The 20,956-nt window shown below is 43.5% G+C and overlaps 1 protein-coding gene across 1 annotated transcript in view; it reads right to left on the bottom strand.

Annotated features, from left to right (window-relative positions):
- Positions 1-20,956, bottom strand: part of COL28A1 (collagen type XXVIII alpha 1 chain) — a 121,128-nt gene that overhangs the window by 15,467 nt on the left and 84,705 nt on the right. The window contains exons 26-30 of the mRNA XM_084618916.1: positions 12,814-12,882; positions 11,094-11,162; positions 1,325-1,393; positions 873-953; positions 746-781 (exon numbers count right to left, since the gene is read on the bottom strand). Coding sequence (XP_084475042.1) covers positions 746-781; positions 873-953; positions 1,325-1,393; positions 11,094-11,162; positions 12,814-12,882 — 324 coding nt within the window. The remainder of the gene's footprint in view (positions 1-745; positions 782-872; positions 954-1,324; positions 1,394-11,093; positions 11,163-12,813; positions 12,883-20,956) is intronic.

The raw sequence follows: 20,956 nt of genomic DNA, 5'->3' as shown, positions 1-20,956 counted from the left end.
TTTCATGGGTAAAAAATCCCACTTCTTCAGATGAAGTCAGTTAGCTGTTCTTAAAAATCTACATAATATGTGGCCCAAAGTATTTACAATAAATTGCTCTTGATACTAATCATAGGTCTCAAGAGTTGTAATCTGTTGTTCACATCTCGGGTATTAAGTCCTTTAATGCACATTTAAAAAGAAAAACTTGCAAAGATGACATGGTTTACTCTATGTGGTTATGTCAGAGACTGCATGGTCCATTATTTTATTATCCTAAAATGACCTGTTTGGATGTTTGAAAGAAAACTATGTGGTCTAGACGTCATTACTACATATCCCAGTTGTTCCCATATGCATTTCTATCCACCCATATTGTACATTCTCAGCAAATTGCCTGCTGCTGTCTATCACATGAAAGGGTTTTGGAACACTCCATGTTTGGCATGTGTAGATTCTTCAGGAAGTGGTATAGTTAGCAAAGTATTTCCACCGCTCCAGCCAGCAAGAAGAATGACAACAACACAGCAGAACCTGCCTATGACACAAATTCCACCAATAAGATGATAATCTCTGGTGGAATTTGTGTTCTTCTTCCACATGTATTGCTAATGTACTGTCAGTGTGTCTCTGAATTCCAGGTCAGCCCAATTTACAATAACTCTGAAGCAGCAGGATCAGAATTTCTTCAAATTAACAAAACATGCACAGTTTTTGCAAAGGGTAAACTCTTGACTGTCATGAATCAATAAATGTACATACTTACAGTAAGACCAGGTTCACCTTTTCTTCCCACAAACCCCTAAGAATTTGTAGAATGAGATCAATTAATAAATGCTAGTTTGTCTCATTTCCATTCTGTAAAATTAAATAACGTAAAAAAGGCATTTTACCATTGGTCCCGCAGGTCCTGGTTCTCCAATATCTCCTTTGTCACCTTTCTTTCCTGGATCACCTTTCTCCCCATAATCTCCCTAATAGAATACAGAGGGGTAAAAGTAGTGAAGTGCTAGAGACACACAATTGGAACTGTGCTTCCCCAGTTTTTGTGTTCTTTGTATTAGCACATGTCCTCCATACCAACCCATGGAAGAACTCTATCTGTGCATTTGAGATTACTGGTCAATGGGCAGTTTGTACATGAACCACTACAGTAATTACTGCGGTGACTGTATGTCAACCTAACATAGTTTTATAGTGTAGACGTGCACAAAGTGTTTGCAGGATCAGGCCCTTAGACTTCAAGCTCTCTTTAAGGTAGTGTTGGTCTTTTGTTTATCTGCATAGAACCAGGCGCATCTAATAAGAAAAAAAATCCTTTATTAACGCATAGGCTAGAATTTACCTTTGAGCCAGGGAGGCCATATCCCTCTGAACCCCTAGGTCCTGGTAAACCTGGAAGTCCTTTTTCTCCCTGAATACAATATGGAGAGTATATTCAACTAAAAGTGATATTAAGTTATGGAAAAGATACATTCATGTAGTAACATTCTATGTCATAGAGAAAGTCGAAGTCTTTGCATTATATGATGTCACTAACAATTCAAAGGTGCTGTTTTAAGTACCAGTGATAACTAATGGGTTTGGATTTGGCGATTCAGTCCATACACTAAGGATCCCACAATACTTTTTTGTAAAACAGGGGTTGGTGTACGGTGCACCAGTTGCTCTGCTGTATGTATATAATTTTGTAAAATGCTTTGTGATGGTAGCACTGTATTCAGTATAACTGCCACCATGGAAACTGGACATTAAAAACAGTAATTTTTAGCTACATGTGGATTTCCTGAATGTACAGAAAATCCATTACAGTGATAGAGGTTCACAAACCTTTCTGTTCCTTTTAATACAGGAATGTTAGTATTTTTTGACTGAGACATCATGCCAAATGCAGCCAACAACCCCACAGCTCAGCTAAGCAGTTGCAAATGTTACATAACAGGAATGTGCATTCCCAAAGCCCAAAGGAATGATAAACAGATGTCTCTGTAGTGCAGCCCCACAGAAAGGAAGTAATTTGTCTACCTTAAACCACTTCTTCCACAGCCACTGGGAGTGCTGCTATAGCGTACAATACCTTTAAGGCCTAATGAAGATCCAGATCTGTTAGGGTATATCTACGCTGCAATCCGAAGTGTAACACTGGTGTGGTTAAAATTAGCAGTGTGGCCACAGCAGCATGTGCTTCAGTGTAGGCTGCAGGAGCACGTTGGCTAAACCGCACCCCTGAGTGATGTAAGTCACACCAGCCTAAGCACTGGGGTAGATAGGGCTACGTTAAAGCTCTCCCACCAACGTAGCTACTGCCTCTCACGGAGGGGGAGTAATTAAGTGGACGGGAGAGCTCTCTCCCACTGGCTTAGCGCGTCTGGTGAAGAGGCTGTACTGTTCGCAGTACTGCTTCTAGTGTAGGCTAGCCCTTAAGTCATACAAAGTGGTCTCTACCACCTTTCCCCAGTCTCTGGGTTGTAGCAGTCATTTTTTTTTTAAAGTGACGGGGGAAAATAAGTGCTGGGACAGCCTGAGATCATTCTAGGCTGTGATTCCCAGGTGAGATATGGCATTGCACTAGCATAAATCTGGAGTAATGCTGTGGAGAAGCAGTGACCCCGGAGGTGTAATCTTAACCCCAGTGAAGTCAATGAGAGTTCTCCCATTGACTTCAATGGGACCAGGATTCCATACCAGGTCTCCGTTCCTGTTCTTTTGTAGATCAAACATTTTTTTTTTGCGGGGTGGGGGAGGGGGGGTTGGAGGGGAGGTAATCTGATCAGGTCTTTAGAGTAAATAGAAATATGATATTTTACATTTTTGTCATGTTTTTAATAAAAAGAAAGCAAAAGGAATATTGATGCAATGTGGCCCAGTCAATGGCCATTCTTTATCAGTGTTAATTACTGTAGACAGCAGTCACAGCTCTTTAGTTTTACTGACTGCAAGCTAAAACATTAGATTGGTTTAGAATGACACTAAAATGTGGATGGAACATGTTATGAAATGAAAATCACATATATACGTCTGACATTTTCCCATGAGAACATAAGCACAAGGCTTGAAGCAGATGCAGGAAAGTTATTTATGTTTCACTTTACCCCATTTCAGAGTTTTGTTTGTGTGTGCTCCTGCTAAAGTATTACTGGTTTGAAAATGGAAACATCTGAGGCAAGACTCTGTTTCCATAAGACTCTCTTTCTGTAGCCTCAGCCCTGGTCTACACTAGGACTTTAGGTCGAATTTAGCAACGTTAAATCGATTTAAACCTGCACCCGTCCACACAGTGAAGCCCTTTATTTCGACTTAAAGGGCTCTTAAAATCGATTTCCTTACTCCACCCCTGACAAGTGGATTAGCACTTAAATCGACGTTCCCGGCTCGAATTTGGGGTACTGTGGACACAATTCGATGGTATTGGCCTCCGGGAGCTATCCCAGAGTGCTCCATTCTGAACGCTCTGGACAGCACTCTCAACTCAGATGCACTGGCCAGGTAGACAGGAAAAGAACCGCAAACTTTTGAATCTCATTTCCTGTTTGGCCAGCGTGGCAAGCTGCAGGTGACCATGCAGAGCTCATCAGCACAGGTGACCATGATGGAGTCCCAGAATCGCAAAAGAGCTCCAGCATGGACCGAACGGGAGGTACGGGATCTGATCGCTGTTTGGGGAGAGGAATCCGTGCTATCAGAACTCCGTTCCAGTTTTCGAAATGCCAAAACCTTTGTGAAAATCTCCCAGGGCATGAAGGACAGAGGCCATAACAGGGACCCGAAGCAGTGCCGCGTGAAACTGAAGGAGCTGAGGCAAGCCTACCAGAAAACCAGAGAGGCGAACAGCCGCTCTGGGTCAGAGCCCCAAACATGCCGCTTCTATGATGAGCTGCATGCCATTTTAGGGGGTTCAGCCGCCACTACCCCAGCCGTGTTGTTTGACTCCTTCAATGGAGATGGAGGCAATACGGAAGCAGGTTTTGGGGACGAAGAAGATGATGATGAGGAGGAGGTTGTAGATAGCTCACAGCAAGCAAGCGGAGAAACCGGTTTTCCCGACAGCCAGGAACTGTTTCTCACCCTAGACCTGGAGCCAGTACCCCCCGAACCCACCCAAGGCTGCCTCCTGGACCCAGCAGGCGGAGAAGGGACCTCTGGTGAGTGTACCTTTTAAAATGCTATACATGGTTTAAAAGCAAGCATGTGAAAGGATTACTTTGCCCTGGCATTTGCGGTTCTCCTAGATGTAGTCCTAAAGCCTTTGCAAAAGGTTTCTGGGGAGGGCAGCCTTATTTCGTCCTTCATGGTAGGACACTTTACCACTCCAGGCCAGTAACACGTACTCGGGAATCACTGTAGAACAAAGCATTGCAGTGTATGTTTGCTGGCATTCAACCAAAATCCGTTCTTTATCTCTCTGTGTTATCCTCAGGAGAGTGAGATATAATTCATGGTCACCTGGTTGAAATAGAGCGCTTTTCTTCAGGGACACTCAGAGGTGCCCATTCCTGCTGGGCTGTTTGCCTGTGGCTGAACAGAAATGTTCCCCGCTGTTAGCCACAGGGAGGGGGGAAGGTTGAGGGGGTAGTCACGCGGTGGGAGGAGGCAAAATGCGACCTTGTAACGAAAGCACATGTGCTATGTATGTAATGTTAACAGCAAGGTTTACCCTGAAAGAGTGTAGCGACTGTTTTATAAAATGTGTCTTTTTAAATACCGCTGTCCCTTTTTTTTTCTCCACCAGCTGCATGTGTTTCAATGATCACAGGATCTTCTCCTTCCCAGAGGCTAGTGAAGCTTAGAAAGAAAAAAAACCGCACTCGCGATGAAATGTTCTCCGAGCTCATGCTGTCCTCCCACACTGACAGAGCACAGACGAATGCGTGGAGGCAAATAATGTCAGAGTGCAGGAAAGCACAAAATGACCGGGAGGAGAGGTGGAGGGCTGAAGAGAGTAAGTGGCGGGCTGAAGAGAGTAAGTGGCGGGCTGAAGACAGGGCTGAAGCTCAAATGTGGCGGCAGCGTGATGAGAGGAGGCAGGATTCAATGCTGAGGCTGCTGCAGGACCAAACCAGAATGCTCCAGTGTATGGTTGAGCTGCAGCAAAGGCAGCTGGAGCACAGACTGCCACTGCTGCCCCTCTGTAACCAACCGCCCTCCTCCCCAAGTTCCATAGCCTCCACACCCAGACGCCCAAGAACGCGGTGGGGGGGCCTCCGGCCAACCAGCCACTCCACCACAGAGGATTGCCCAAAAAAAAGAAGGCTGTCATTCAATAAATTTTAAAGTTGTAAACTTTTAAAGTGCTGTGCTTAAAGTGCTGTGTGGCATTTTCCTTCCCTCCTCCACCACCCCTCCTGGGATACCTTGGTAGTCATCTCCCTATTTGTGTGATGAATGAATAACGAATGCATGACTGTGAAGCAGCAATGACTTTATTGCCTCTGCAAGCAGTGATTAAAGGGAGGAGGGGAGGGTGGTTAGCTTACAGGGAAGTAGAGTGAACCAAGGGGCGGGGGGTTTCATCAAGTAGAAACAAACAGAACTTTCACACCGTAGCCTGGCCAGTCATGAAACTGGTTTTCAAAGCTTCTCTGATGCGTACCGTGCCCTCCTGTGCTCTTCTAACCGCCCTGGTGTCTGGCTGCGCGTAACCAGCAGCTAGGCGATTTGCCTCAGCCTCCCACCCCGCCATAAACGTCTCCCCCTTACTCTCACAGATATTGTGGAGCACACAGCAAGCAGTAATAACAGTGGGAATATTGGTTTCGCTGAGGTCTAAGCGAGTCAGTAAACTGCGCCAGCGCGCCTTTAAACGTCCAAATGCACATTCTACCACCATTCTGCACTTGCTCAGCCTGTAGTTGAACAGCTCCTGACTACTGTCCAGGCTGCCTGTGTACGGCTTCATGAGCCATGGCATTAAGGGGTAGGCTGGGTCCCCAAGGATACATATAGGCATTTCAACATCCCCAACAGTTATTTTCTGGTCTGGGAATAAAGTCCCTTCCTGCAGCTTTTGAAACAGACCAGAGTTCCTGAAGATGCGAGCGTCATGCACCTTTCCCGGCCATCCCACGTTGATGTTGGTGAAACGTCCCTTGTGATCCACCAGAGCTTGCAGCACTATCGAAAAGTACCCCTTGCGGTTTATGTACTCGGCGGCTTGGTGCTCCGGTGCCAAGATAGGGATATGGGTTCCGTCTATAGCCCCACCACAGTTAGGGAATCCCATTGCAGCAAAGCCATCCACTATGACCTGCACATTTCCCAGGGTCACTACCCTTGATATCAGCAGATCTTTGATTGCGTGAGCTACTTGCATCACAGCAGCCCCCACAGTAGATTTGCCCACTCCAAATTGATTCCCAACTGACGGGTAGCTGTCTGGCGTTGCAAGCTTCCACAGGGCTATCGCCACTCGCTTCTCAACTGTGAGGGCTGCTCTCATCCTGGTATTCATGCGCTTCAGGGCAGGGGAAAGCAAGTCACAAAGTTCCATGAAAGTGCCCTTACGCATGCGAAAGTTTCGCAGCCACTGGGAATCGTCCCAGACCTGCAACACTATGCGGTCCCACCAGTCTGTGCTTGTTTCCCGAGCCCAGAATCGGCGTTCCACAGCATGAACCTGCCCCATTAGCACCATGATGCATGCATTGTCAGGGCCCATGCTTTCAGAGAAATCTGTGTCCATGTCCTGATCACTCACGGGACCGCGCTGACGTCGCCTCCTCGCCCGGTATCGCGTTGCCATGTTCTGGTGCTGCATATACTGCTGGATAATGCGTGTGGTGGTTGATGTGCTCCTAATTGCCAAAATGAGCTCAGCGGCCTCCATGCTTGCCTTGGTATGGCGTCCGCACAGAAAAAAGGCGCGGAACGATTGTCTGCCGTTGCTCTGACGGAGGGAGGGGCGACTGACGACACGGCTTACAGGGTTGGCTTCAGGGAGCTAAAATCAACAAAGGGTGTGCCTGTACATCAAGGAGTATTTCAGGCAGGACTGCACGGAGGGTTCCAATAAGAAATGGTGCACCAAAGTTATCGTTGTTATTGGAACAAAGAGGTTAGCCTGGCCTCTGATTGATACATGGCTAGATTTACCTCGCTGCGCCTTCTCTGTGAGTGACTGCAGTGTGATCTAGACAGGGGAGGAGGAAAATGAGTACAAAACAAATCTGGTCTATTTCTTGTTCTGACCCACTCCATCTATCTTTTACATCTTTGGCTGGCAGCAGACGGTGCAGAAGGACTGCATGCCATCCACATCTCATGGCTGCTTGGCAGAAGATGGTACAGTACGACTGCTAGCCATCTTCATCTCTTGCCTGCCTGGCATAAGATGGTACAATACGACTGCTAGCAATCCTCATCTCTTGCCTGCCTGGCAGAAGATGGTACAGTACGACTGCTAGCAGTCCGTATCGCCTGCCCGCTCACCATAAGACGGTTCAATAGGACTGCAGGACTAAAGAGAATGACCTGGTCAAGTCACTCCAAATTTAGTCCCTGCGCCCATGTCTGCCCAGGCGCTCCCAGCCGACGTGGCCAGGAGCACCTCGGACACGACGAGGACGACTACCAATCGTATTGCACCGTCTGCTGCCAGAAGGCAATGGGTTGCTGCTACTGTGCAGCAAAGCCGTACCGCGTCTGCCAGCACCCAGGAGACATAGGGTGACGGTTACCTGAGCTGGCTCCATGCTTGCCGTGGTATGGTGTCTGCACAGGTAACTCATGAAAAAAGGCGCGAAACGATTGTCTGCCCTTGCTTTCACGGAGGGAGGGAGGGAACGGGGGCCTGACGACACGTACCCAGAACCACCCGCGACAATGTTTTAGCCCCATCAGAGTGCTCCATTGTGAGTGCTCTGGACAGCACTCTCAGATGCCCGATTGTTTGCCATTGCTCTGACGCTGGGAGGGGCGCTTACAGGGTTGGCTTCAGGGAGCTAAAATCAACAAAGGGGGTGGCTTTACATCAAGGAGTATTTCAGGCAGGACTTCACGGAGGGTTCCAATAAGAAATGGTGCACCTAAGTTATCGTTGTTATTGGAACAAGGAGGTTAGCCTGGCCTCTGATTGATACATGGCTAGATTTTCCTCGCTGCACCTTCTCTGTAAGTGACTGCAGTGTGATCTAGAAGAATGAGTCCCCTAGACAGGGGAGGGGGGGAAGCAAATCTGGTCTATTTCTTGTTTTGATCCACTCCATCTATCTTTTACATCTTTGGCTGGCAGCAGACGGTGCAGAAGGACTGCATGCCATCCACATCTCACGGCTGCTTGGCAGAAGATGGTACAGTACGACTGCTAGCAGTCCGTATCGCCTGCCCGCTCACCATAAGACGGTTCAATAGGACTGACTGCAGGACTAAAGAGAATGACCTGCTCAAGTCACTCCAAATTTAGTCCCTGCGCCCATGTCTGCCCAGGCGCTCCTGATCGACCTCACAGAGGCGACCAGGAGCACCTCAGACATGACGATGACGGCTACCAGTCGTACTGTACCGTCTGCTGCCACAAGGCAAGGGGTTGCTGCTACTGTGTAGCAATGCCGTACCGCGTCTGCCAGCATCCAGGAGACATAGGGTGACGGTTACCTGAGCGGGCTCCATGCTTGCCGTGGTATGGCGTCTGCACAGGTAACTCAGGAAAAAAGGCGCGAAATGATTGTCTGCCCTTGCTTTCACGGGGGGAGGGAGGGTGGGAACGGGGGCCTGACGATATGTACCCAGAACGACCCGCGACAATGTTTTAGCCCCATCAGGCATTGGGATATCAACCCAGAATTCCAATGGGCAGCGGAGACTGCGGGAACTGTGGGATAGCTACCCACAGTGCAACACTCCGGAAGTCGACGCTTGCCTCGGTACTGTGGAAGCGCTCCGCCGAGTTAATGCACTTAATGCACTTAGAGCATTTTCTGTGGGGACACACACACTCGAATATATAAAACCGATTTCAAAAAAACCGACTTCTATAAATTCGACCTAATTTCGTAGTGTAGACATACCCTCAGACAAGGGAAGCGAAAGACAGCAGAGAAGGAAATAAGGACCTATGAAAATTATTAAAATGATAGTAGAGGGATTTACTTGCAGCGCGAGTGTGTTAAACAGAAGGATCAATTAAGAGAGGACATAAATGGCACCTGAAGTTACATGTTGGTAAAATGGAATAAGTGATCTAATGTACATAGTGATTTAATGTACATAGTAAAAGGACAGAAGGGTGAGTTTGTGGCATGACTAATGACAAGAGAATGACAGGTGTAAGATAAAGCTGACTATGTGAAATGCAGCTATTTCAATTCATATGCTGAAGCCATCTGCATCACTCAAGCCCAATGAAAAGAGGGGTACTGTGACAGGATGCTGGCTAGAAAATTCTGAGCCGGCCCTCAGTGGATCATGGTCATCACATTAAAAGCCCTCGGTAGTGAAACTATTACTGCACATCTCAAAAATACTGCATGTTTTGAATTTATCTCACAATGGGATAGAGGCAACATTTAAAGTTTTGTACATATATGACTACTCCTCTAGAGCAGGGGTGGCCAACCTGTGGCTCCGGAGCCACATGCGGCTCTTCAGAAGTTAATATGCGGCTCCTTGTATCGGCACCGACTCCGGGGCTGGAGCTGCAGGCGCCAACTGTGCCGGGGGGCGCTCCCGGCTCAGCCCCTGGCTCTGCCACAGGCCCTGCCCCCACTCCACCCCTTCCCGCCATGCCCTCGCTTCTCCCCCTCCTCCCGCCCCCGAGCTTCCTGCATGCCACAAAACAACAATCGGGAGGTGCAGGGACGGAGGGAGGGCTGATCTGGTAAGCAGGAGGTGCTGGGGGCGGGGGAGCTGCTGGGGGGCTGCTGATGTATTACTGTGGCTCTTTGGCAAGGTACATGGGTAAATTCTGGCTCCTTCTCAGGCTCAGGTTGACCACTCCTGCTCTAGAGAATTTTTTGGCTACCTTTTAGCTATCAAAGGAGGGGACAGATTCTTCCTCCTATAACTGAAAAAATGTGGATTTGCATAAATACTGTATATTCTGCAGATTATTTTTCCTGCATTTTAGATACATTTCAACCATTGAAACATTTCCACTTAGTTTGGCTTTCCCTTCTTGCTACAGCGTTAAACCCACTGTAACGACAAGGTTTAGTCAAATACATTCCACATACTACATTCTGGAACCACTTACACTGCAAGGACTGATAGCATTGCCCACAGGGTACAGAAGGCACATTTCTCAACACAGCTATGCCAGTGCACCTCATCACTAGGGGCTTAATCCTGCAAGATGCTGAGCAAGCTATTCTTGAAACAGCAAAGCATTTAAGTAGACACGTAAGCGTGTATGTATTCCCATTGATTTAGAAGATAAGGTTGGCACTTGGGGTGCTCTCCATTAAGGCCCTGGACATTAAGAACTCGCTTCTCTACCTTTGTTCATAACAGCCAGTTTGTTAACCCTCAGAGTGCACGACAAGGTTCACTTTGTTCCCTCACTCATAAGTGATGGCTGGGGCTTGATACTGGGGCTGGGGAGAGGGATTGTGCAGGAGGCTGGTTAACTTCTGTTATATTTATGTTGCCTCTGTGTTATTTGATTTAATCTGGGGGTAAATGACAGATCTGTCAGTGTATTTTTAAAATATGGTAAAGAGTGCTCAGAGCAATGAATGGACACCCAGACCTGCCGACAGAAATTTTGGGCCCCAGGGCCAGGGCTGTCCCTGGTCGGGGGGCCCCAGAGTGGGCCTGTGGATACCCTCTTATTATAGACTAGTAAAAATCCAAATAATAACCAGCATCTTGTAGAACTGAGACTTACTTTTCGTGGTTAAAAAGTATCAATCAGACAGCAGACGTAATTCAGATTAATTTAGGTGACCGATCACACACCACAAATAACAAAAGGTGAATAGTTGAGGTAAATAATTCATAAACAACCCATCAGTTTAGAGGTTAAATTCACAACTAATATTCACTGAGATTAATTCAACTGGCTACATTAAAACTGCCCTCTACACTGAATTTACGCACAACAAAAAAACCCCAAAGAATCTCTGCAAAAGACTATTTTAAATAGAGAACTCTTAGCTATACATCATGTTAAACTTGGTTACCTTGCTTCCTTGTATGCTATCCCCTTGAGGGCCAGGTGGACCTGGCAAACCCTTCTGTCCCACGGCTCCCTGTTAAGAATTATGCAGCAAAGAGAGAAGAATTAGTTTGAGGACTCTCAGTTACTGACATTACTTTTAATCAACACACTTTTACCACAAGCAAAGATAAGAGTAGAAGCATTTTAAAACTGTAAGGGCTTGCTACACTAGCATGCTAAATTGGCACTGCTGCGATCGATGCAGCGGCATTGATTTAGCACGTTTCGTGCACATTAACCTGTTGTGTGCCACATCTCCAGGTATGCCAAAAGTCACTATTGTGACACATCTGGTGGGGCCTGGGCATGCTGATTCAGAGACACATTCTGCCTGGTCCTTACGCAGTGGGAGAGAAAGATGTAAGGTCCAGGAAGAACTGCAGCCCTTGTGCTTTAGGAAATACCGGGGCTGTTCTCTCCCTACTTCCCTGGGGTCTCTCAATACCTCAAGGATGATGCAAGGCTATAACTCTGTAAGCTGCATCCCACAAAGGTGTGTAGGAGCAGACATACAGCCTCTGAGCTCCTGGAAGTTCTGGAGGCCCCTGTGGCTCTGAACTACCCCTTACAATGGGCTCTAGACCGTGGGCATCACGTGCTGTGTTTTTTATGTTAGCTAACAATTTGATATGTTAAGAGTAAAATCTTGTAGCTTTGAAATTAAAGCTATTAATTGAACACAGATAAGAAACGGGGTGATTAAGAAAGACCGCAGCACTAATTGTCTTAATCCATCTTACTATTTTGTTGTTTCTCCCATGCAGTAAATGGCATATCGCCAATGTTGTGTGAAGAGCCAGTGTTCTGCGGATACTATTTAGAAGTGCTGTATAACTCAGATGTCTTAAGAATCTTCACATGCAGCTGTTTAGCTCATGAATCTTCCAGCTGTTAACGGCCACTGAAAAGTAGTTGCTGTGGTTTGTGGCAAGAGTTGTACACAGATTTATTTTTGAATTTGTATAAAGTATAACATGTCGGTGAAAAGACTATTTTGAGAACTGGGTAGAACATGCTTCAATCAGGGCCACAAAATTCTTAAGATAAAATGATTTTCCTCTCTCCATTTAAAACAATTTTTTTCATTCTGTTACTCCCTATTAAGTTTAGTGTAAGTAGTATATTTTCTGACACTAGTTTTTGCTGGCAATTTTTGTTCTCAATCCAGATATTACTATTTTTAAATATAGTTTGCCATGTTGTTGTAGCCATGTTGGTCCCAGGATATTAGAGAGAGAAAGTAGGAGAGGTAATATCTTTTAATTGGGCAAGAATTGCAGGTATATATATATATATATATACTTTAAAAAAAAAACACCTCAAAGGAAACTCCTAAAAAGAAACAGCACTGAAATAAACAGAAGCAAACACAGTCTGTGTTACTAAATTTAATTAGGAGCTTTATTGGTTTGATTATCTATACAATTTTAGGGACAATCTCACAAACACTTGCATATGTGCTTAACTTTAATCATATGAGTAGTCCCATTGAACTCAATGGGATTCATCACAAGCATAAGTAAGTACAGGATCCAGGCCTTTATCTTTTGGGCAGGATTGTGATCTCAGTCATACCAGTGCAAGTCCAGTAGTCAACGAAGTTACACTAGTGTAGATGAGATCAGTGTCAGGTCTCAGGCATTCATAAAGATCACAAATCTACAAAATGGACTCTGACAAACCTTTGGACCAGATATTCCTATTCCCCTAGGCCCAGAAGGTCCTGGCAGTCCTCTTGCTCCAAGCTCTCCCTGAAAGAGACACATAAATCAGTTATCATCTAGTAACTTAACTTATGAACTGATATACTTGAGGTAGTGACCATTCTTTCATTTAGAATTTTATTATTGTATTGTATTTATTATACATTCCTGATAAAATCCAGGATGAGACAGTCAATCACGCTTATATGATATCTTAAAACATACATAAATCTAAGTGTATGCTTAACAATTCTATTTAAAATAAAAAACCAAAATGGGAATAATTGTACATAAAAATTAAGAGGGATTTGAGTCAGAAGCTATATATGCCAAAACACAGATCATGTGACAGCAGTTCAATATCTTAACTAAAATTTCTTGGTCTCAGTTCAGTTCCTAACTGACAAAGGGCCACACCACCAAAACCACCATTACACCTGGTACTTATCTGCTGCTTTGTCTGTCACTTTTTACTTCCTACTGGGGAACTCTGCAGGACAGACTTGAATCACACTGGTGGGTTGCTGTAGACATTTATACTGTTATACTGTCTGTGATGTACCTATTCTGAAATTAAAGGACTTCGGTGTCAGGGCTGCCAAATCAACACCTTTTGTGAGAAATAAATTCATTTATCAGCAGTTTTCATTCAGATAGAAGATTGAACCATCCATTTATTTTAACAGTATTGCTGAACATGTTAAAGGTGAATTATGCATACCCTCTTTTCTTTTGGCAAGGAGTCCTTTTACTGGTGGATATCGTATATGTTCTTCATTGGTCTGTTTCTTAATCGCAAAGATGCATTTGTTCTGAGAGCAAGGATATTGCTTTGTAATTCTTAATAGCTTCACAGAAGAGAAGGAAAGGTAGGAGTTTGCAAGTTTTTGTTTAGCATTTAGGAATTCTGAGTGTTATTTTAGCTGTCTTTTCAGCATGAGACATCATTGTAAAAATGACAAAATAGCTATAAGATGAGCAGATCATCACTGAAAAATGCATGCTGGTTTGAAAAAAGAATAGGTTTTGTTCATATGGAGTGCACATATGGAGTGAATAACTGAAGCAGAAAATTATGAACCAAGTTTAGTAAGAAACTTTCTTTTAGAACTTATAACCTAAACGCACTTATTTGTTTTTGCATACACAAGCAAGAGAACAAAAGACAGTGTGTTGCTAAGCTACTAATCATTCTACGTATTAACATCAGAGACCGGAAAAGCTAGTGTATTTTTAGGGCAACTAAGAACCTGTGATAGCCCTATGGCTTTCACAGGCAAAATTCAGTTAATAGGGTACCAGTTAGAACATTTCAGTTGACATGTACTTGCTTAAAAAAAATGTTGACATGGCCTGTAGAGGGAGCACCTGAATTAGAATAACCAGAAGACAATGTTACACTGATTCACAGTGGAGGCTTGCAAATCCACATATCATCATCAGCAGATGGGTGGAAGGGTGTGTGACATCAAGTTGGCTAAAACAGGAGGAAAACAAATTTATAGTGTTTTCATTCTCTAGCTTTATTTTGTCTCCTTGGTGATTTTCCATAATTAAACTCCTCTCTTCAAAATTCAATAACTGGTTCTATTTGAAATACCCCAGATCCAATCTTTAGTAGGAAACTACTTCATTATGGATTGTCTTTCTATAGCCATGATACTCCATCTCCTGTTTCCTGGTAGTGTTTTGTGTACCCTTAACAAGTGCCAGAGATACATATGTGTGCTTGTAAATGTTAAAATGGGCCTGAACCAAAAGCCCAGATCTGAAGGACTTTGGGATGTTTGAAATCTCAGTGCAAGTGATGTGATGGTCTTATTGGCCTGAATTTGAGTTCAAATTCATCACATCACCCGTGAGTGGCATAACTAAAAGTGAGCTATGCATGTGTTCCCAAATAGGTACCATACACTATTACAGGATAAAAAGAAAAGGAGTACTTGTGGCACCTTAGAGACTAACAAATTTATTTGAGCATAAGCTTTCGTGAGCTACAGCTCACTTCATTGAAATTTGTTAGTCTCTAAGGTGCCACAAGTACTCCTTTTCTTTTTGCGAATACAGACTAACACGGCTGTTACTCTGAAACCTGTTATTATAGGATAGACTATCTGCACGCACTCTCCCCACCCCTCTTTGTTCTACCCCCAAGCCTGTAGACCACAAAGATCCCTTAGCTGGCTGCAAGAAAATTTTTCTAGTGCAGGCCACAGGCTGCCATGTGGAAGGCCCCACCCAAATTTTGGCAGAGGTGCCATCTGGGAGGAAAGAGGGCGGTGACGGGGAGTCCTTTTAATGTACAGTGCTATGGGGGATTCTGGGCTACTGTGAGCTGCAGAACATATGTAACTCCTGGAAGCAATTGGGTGGGTAGGGGATATATGCCATAACTTTGAGCACACCACAATCCCTCGTGCATTTTTTAACATGAATATGATTAGCTCTACAATGAACACTACCAATTTTCCACTGAAAAACTTTAAAGTCTCATTGGGGGGGGGTGGGGAGGGTAAGGATGGGCTTTAAATGATACAAAGAAGGAAATGTACAGGTAAAGATGACCCAACATATAAACAGATACAATGACCACAATCCCTCCAGAACAGTGGTTCCCAAACTTGTTCCGCCACTTGTGGAGGGAAAGCCCCTGCTGGGCTGGGCTGGTTTGTTTACCTGCTGTGTCTGTAGGTTCGGCCGATTACGGCTCCCAGTGTCCGCAGTTCGCTGCTCCAGGCCAATGGGAGCTGCTGGAAGCGGCGCAGGCCGAGGGACGTACTGACCGCCACTTCCATCAGCTCCCATTGGCCTGGGGCAATGAACCGCGGCCACTGGGAGCTGCGACTGGCCAAACCTGCGGACACAGCAGGTAAACAAACCGGTCCAGCCTGGCAGGGGCTTTCCCTGCACAAGCAGCGGAACAAGTTTGGGAACCACTGCTTCAGAGAAAAAGCATCATAAGTGAATGTGATATGCAACAATATAGTTTACATTTGCTACTGAACATATGGTAAAAAATCAGTTCTATATCCCCTACGATTTCTTAATGCACAGCATACCCTCCAGGTGGTGTCAGACGATCCTGTTGGTGTTCTCTTGCTTTTCTGCATTTTTCTGACAGAACCTCAATTTTCTTTAAGGGCCTGATCCAAGTTGAAGTCAGTGGAAAGACTCACTCACTGGTTTTCACATTTAGAATTTGGAACAGCTTTAGTTCTCTGTTCACTATTAGATATGTCTTTAATTCATTTTTTCAACTCCGAACAAATGATTATTTGACAAACAAGCTGATTAAGTTTTCAATGCATCTATCCCCCTCCGGTAACTCTGAAGTGTCAGGGAGTAAGCTGCATCCCACAAAGGCGTGTAGGAGCAGACATACAGCCTCTGAGCTCCTGGAAGTTCTGGAGGACCTTGTGGTTCTGAACTACCCCTTACTATGGGTAGGGCGGTAGTTTGCCCACCCCTGCTGTAATACAATGATGTGTATAAATTTCTCCCCCACCCCTTTTAAAAATAAACATCTTTCCTAGAACCAGTTTGAGTTGTAAAGCCATTCCTTACTTTTGATAAGTGGAGAGCATTTGTTTTCTATGTGAGCAGCAGGTAAGATTCTCTGGGTTGTGTAAATGATTGTAAGATATGTAATATGTTGTAAAACATCACTTAACAACTTTACCTGTGTTTGTTTGTTTTAAAACAAAGTTCTGGTTGAGGAAGGAGGTTGTGTGGATTAAATAGTATTGTCATGAAAATGAAATAAGCAGAGAGTGCACAGGAGGGGAAACATTCTGTCTCCCCTTTTCTGGATTTATTTCTGAGACACAGGGGCCAAGTTCTGGATGATATTCTTCCTGCAACTGCTTCTGGCTTCATCATTCATACACTAGGGACTGTACTGGTGGTTTTGGCATTTCCTCTGTTATTTAGCAAGAGCGGTGGTTTGCCGTTTTCTAATGTTGTGTTTTCTAAGATATGAATTTCTTTAACCATTCCTTCAGTTGGCAGTAGTGCATTTAAATCCATTTGTGATTAAGTACCAGCTTCCCATGCTCTTGCTGTCAATGCTATAGAAAATTTGGTGCTGTCTATGCTGAATGCATTCCACATGTTTCAACTTTGTTTTCATATGAATTAGGCCTCTGTTAGACAACATTTCTATTCTGTAGTGTGCACATATGTGAACCATCTTTGAAAGCAGGGAGAACAGAGCTGCAATTCAGATGTATGGAACATTCTTATATAATGGTACTCAGTGGAATTTCAGATTGAGTAGCATGTAAATTTATGACTGAGTCTCTTTTGTTAAGCAAGTGTGCTTTTTTTAATTGTAGAGATTCGTGTACTGTTTGTACTCATTTTTTTGTGGGGGGATGGAGTGGGAGGTCCATTATGCCAAAGTTTTATTTCAAATCTGACTGTTTATAAAAATTGTTACCAAGTCTCCAGTTTCTGGGCTCATTTGGGGGAATTCTGGCATTTCAGATAGCTTTAGGTAGGTTATAGAGTGGGAAAAGACAAGAATTCCTACACCTGTATACATACAGAGGAGAGAAAAAAGATCAGATCCTTTTTTCTTCCTTTTTTTTTTTTTTTTTGACTATCTGCTCTCCAGTCAAGTTTATTATAGATGCACTGCAGCAAAGTTACAGATGTATTCTCAGAATATTACCCCTTTGTGGTACAATGGTCCCACATTGCAACACTTACAGCCATTCTCTTTGCCGAGAGTCAACATTTGATTAGGAAACAAACCTTAGTTTAATTAAATATTTCATTCTGATTGGCTTAAGGTATACATCCATCTAGTTGGATCATAAAACAGAAGCAATTTTTAAAAAAATTAACATAAACAAGTTAAATTTTTAGTAAAATATCCTTAACTCTAAATTTTTAATCCAGGCCATATAGATAAACGTATTTTTGAATTTCTAGTTTGGACATATAGTATCATGCTGTTGTAACCCACACACCTCCTGAGTGTGGTGTTCTGTCCCCTCTAGTGGAACTGAGACCACTTAGAGATTAATGAGTCTGCTCTAGAGCCTTACTAAGGGCCAGTTGGCTTTTAGCTCATGCAGTAGAGCCTCATGCACTGAGCTCCAGAGGCCCTAGATTCCATCCCTCCCACCGACAACCAGGGTCTGTCGGTGTTACACTGTGATATGTTAAGGACCGATAATACTCTTGTGGAACTTGGTGAAAGTTTTGCTACTGACTTTGATGTGACCATGATTTGGCCCTAAATTAATTGCTTGAAATGCAAAGAGAGCTACTCCTTTAAGGTTCTTTGCTATACAGCTTGCTTGGACCAAGGCTCCTACATTCTGTATCCCATTCCTACTCAATTCCATTATAAATTTTGGCCACAGTCAGATAGCATAGGTGGACCCTTGAACTTCATAAGCAGCCTTTGTGACTTCAGTGGAAGCCTGCCTGAAGAGATCTTATCTCAGATTCCAAGCTTTTATCTGTAACCCTCTACACAGTATGGCTCTGATTGTATTGTATGAGATCCAGGTCTTTTAATAATTTGAAAAGACAGCCTTTATTGCAACTCAGTTTTATCAGTGTAATTCTCAGAACCAAACTACACAATTCTAATGTTTCATATAAAAACATGGAATAAGTCTACAAAAATGTGGAAGGTGTATCTAATTTACATGATGATTCTAATCCCACCTGAAGTTTCCAATAAATGTTTGAGGAATGTTGCTGATTTACTTGCCTTCGCCAAATTCTTTTGTCACCTAATTCACACAGGCCCATATGTATTTAACAGCATTCTATGGAGATTTCCAATTAATTAACACTTGATTTGTTAAAATATGGATTATATCTTAATACTTAGTTTTGACAGGTTTAAAGTCACACTTAAATTTAGCACAGAACATTTTCCATTTATCACACATTTTGATAAAGTGACATGACCTGGCATAAGTGACTATGTGCAAAAAATAGATATGCCCTTCAGTGCACATTGCAGAATCTCTATGCATTAGGTGGAAATCTATGAATTAGTTCTAATTTCTGAACTGTTCTAGGCCCCAATCCTGCAACCATTTACACATGTGTGATGCCGGCAGGTGCAAGCTCAGGCCAAAGACCAAGGCCAATTCATTTCTGTGTTAGTACAGATCAATGTGATTGTTAATTGTGTAAGAATATATTTGGTGTTTAAACGTCATGACAACTAATTACGTTACATGCATTGTTTTCACTTATCTGTATCTTGTTATAATATAATGGCAAACATTTACATTATATAGACCTGGTAACTAAATAACCCATCAAACAAGAAAGAAGCCTTGTGTAATGCAAATAAAGAACTTTAACAGGAAAGTACTAATTCATGCAGGCAAGTGGTCACTGCCTGTGGTGATCAGAGATCAAAGACTCTAAGCGTGCTCTTCTCTCTCCACCAATCAAAGAAAGAACCCACATGGGTGGTGATCCTGTCTGCTTGTTTTCTGTGAGAAGAAGTTCTAAGTGTGGATTCAGAGAAAGATCCTGCATCTCTGGGCTGTTTGGGTTCTAACAGGGCAGAATAACTGAACAAGAAGACTGAGATCCCCAGAGTTATTCTGGGTAACCCTGAGAGACTTCTGGGAAACTGGCAAATTACTTCATCTCTGCTACTGTTTCGAATTATGTACAGGCGCATCACAGTCTACATATTTTTACCTGCTTTAACCTCTCAATAGCTTTCATGTCTTTTTCTTAGCTAGTAAACCTATAGTTAGTTTACTATAGTATTGTCCACCGGTGTTATCTTTGTAAGATCTACAGTGCAACTCAACTCGGGTGAGTGACTGGTCTCTTGGGACTGGTAGTAACCAGGAATATTTGATTTTTTTTTTTGGTATAAGTGACTATTTATCATTAAATGCGGTTTGTTTGGGTGGCAAGATAGACTGGGGAGTCTAAGAGGACTGTATGTGACTCCTTAGTGTAGTTATAGTAATAGTAATCTTATAGTAATCCAGGAGTTCACATTTGGTACTGGCTTGGTGGTATCTAATTATAGAACATACCACCAACTTGGGGAGTCTTCCTTGCTTTTGGCAGTCTGGCCAGAGGCAGGCACCCACGGTCATGATCCACTCCAGCGTAACAGCGTGTGCTTAACTTTCCTCATGTGAATAGTCCTAGTGGCTTTAATGGGACTCCTCACAAGAGGAAAGTTGCTTGCAGGCCTGATTTGATGCAGTGTAAGTCAAATGATTACAAGACTCTTCACTGTACATAAATGGAATAAATAATGCATGGCTGACATAACAGTATCTTTTATTAGCTGTTCCAGTATGTTACTTTCTGGCATAATAAAATATTACATGACCATATCTTACTTTAACTAGTTACAATTAGCCATTGTGCTTTTGATGCATTTTACCATTGATTTAGTAAATCTGAACAATGTTCAATATCTCATTGCTGTTCAAAAGAATTAAAATAATCTCCTTAATGTCTGTGTCTGTCCAAAGAATTACATTTATCTTGCACTCACAATGGAATACAGTTTAATATCAGGTGGTTTATTTTTTAAAAAATGAGTTTACTGTTAATGAAACATGCCACGCTGACAGCATTGCAGGCTGTCATTCACAGAGAAGATATTACATACAAGCTTCCTACATACTGCAAATGTGCTTCAGTTCTGCCTGGAATGAGAGGGGATGGTTACATCTCCTCTTCAGTCCTTGGCCATTAGGACGTGATTGCTAGTTGGAGTCAGTGCTGATTAAGTTCTTTATGAAAAAGTATCAAACTGTTTCCAGTTGATGATTTTTGGTTTCTACTGTTAGGATATAGATATTCAGGCCTGTCTGTAAAGGCCTGTACTTTAAGAATTTAGGTGTATTCTTATCACTTGGCTAGTTAGAGGTATAAAAGAAAGAATCAAAATCACTGTCTGCCAGTGTAAGGTCCTTCTCTTACTGTGACAGTCTGAGGCCCTGTTCTTAGGCTAAGGCCTTTGGCTAAGCAGCAGAGGCAGCCATAAGCTAGGAAGCGAACAGTCACATCCTCACATTCCAAACTAGTCACATTGAAATAAGGTGCTATTGGGCTGTTAGGCACTATCAGGACAGGATTGTATTCCTATCACCTCCAGAGAAAGGGA

Source organism: Lepidochelys olivacea (assembly GCF_965140295.1).
Source record: "Lepidochelys olivacea isolate rLepOli2 genome assembly, chromosome: 2".
Lineage (NCBI taxonomy): Eukaryota > Metazoa > Chordata > Testudines > Cheloniidae > Lepidochelys > Lepidochelys olivacea.
This window is presented reverse-complemented; position numbering and strand designations above follow the sequence as displayed.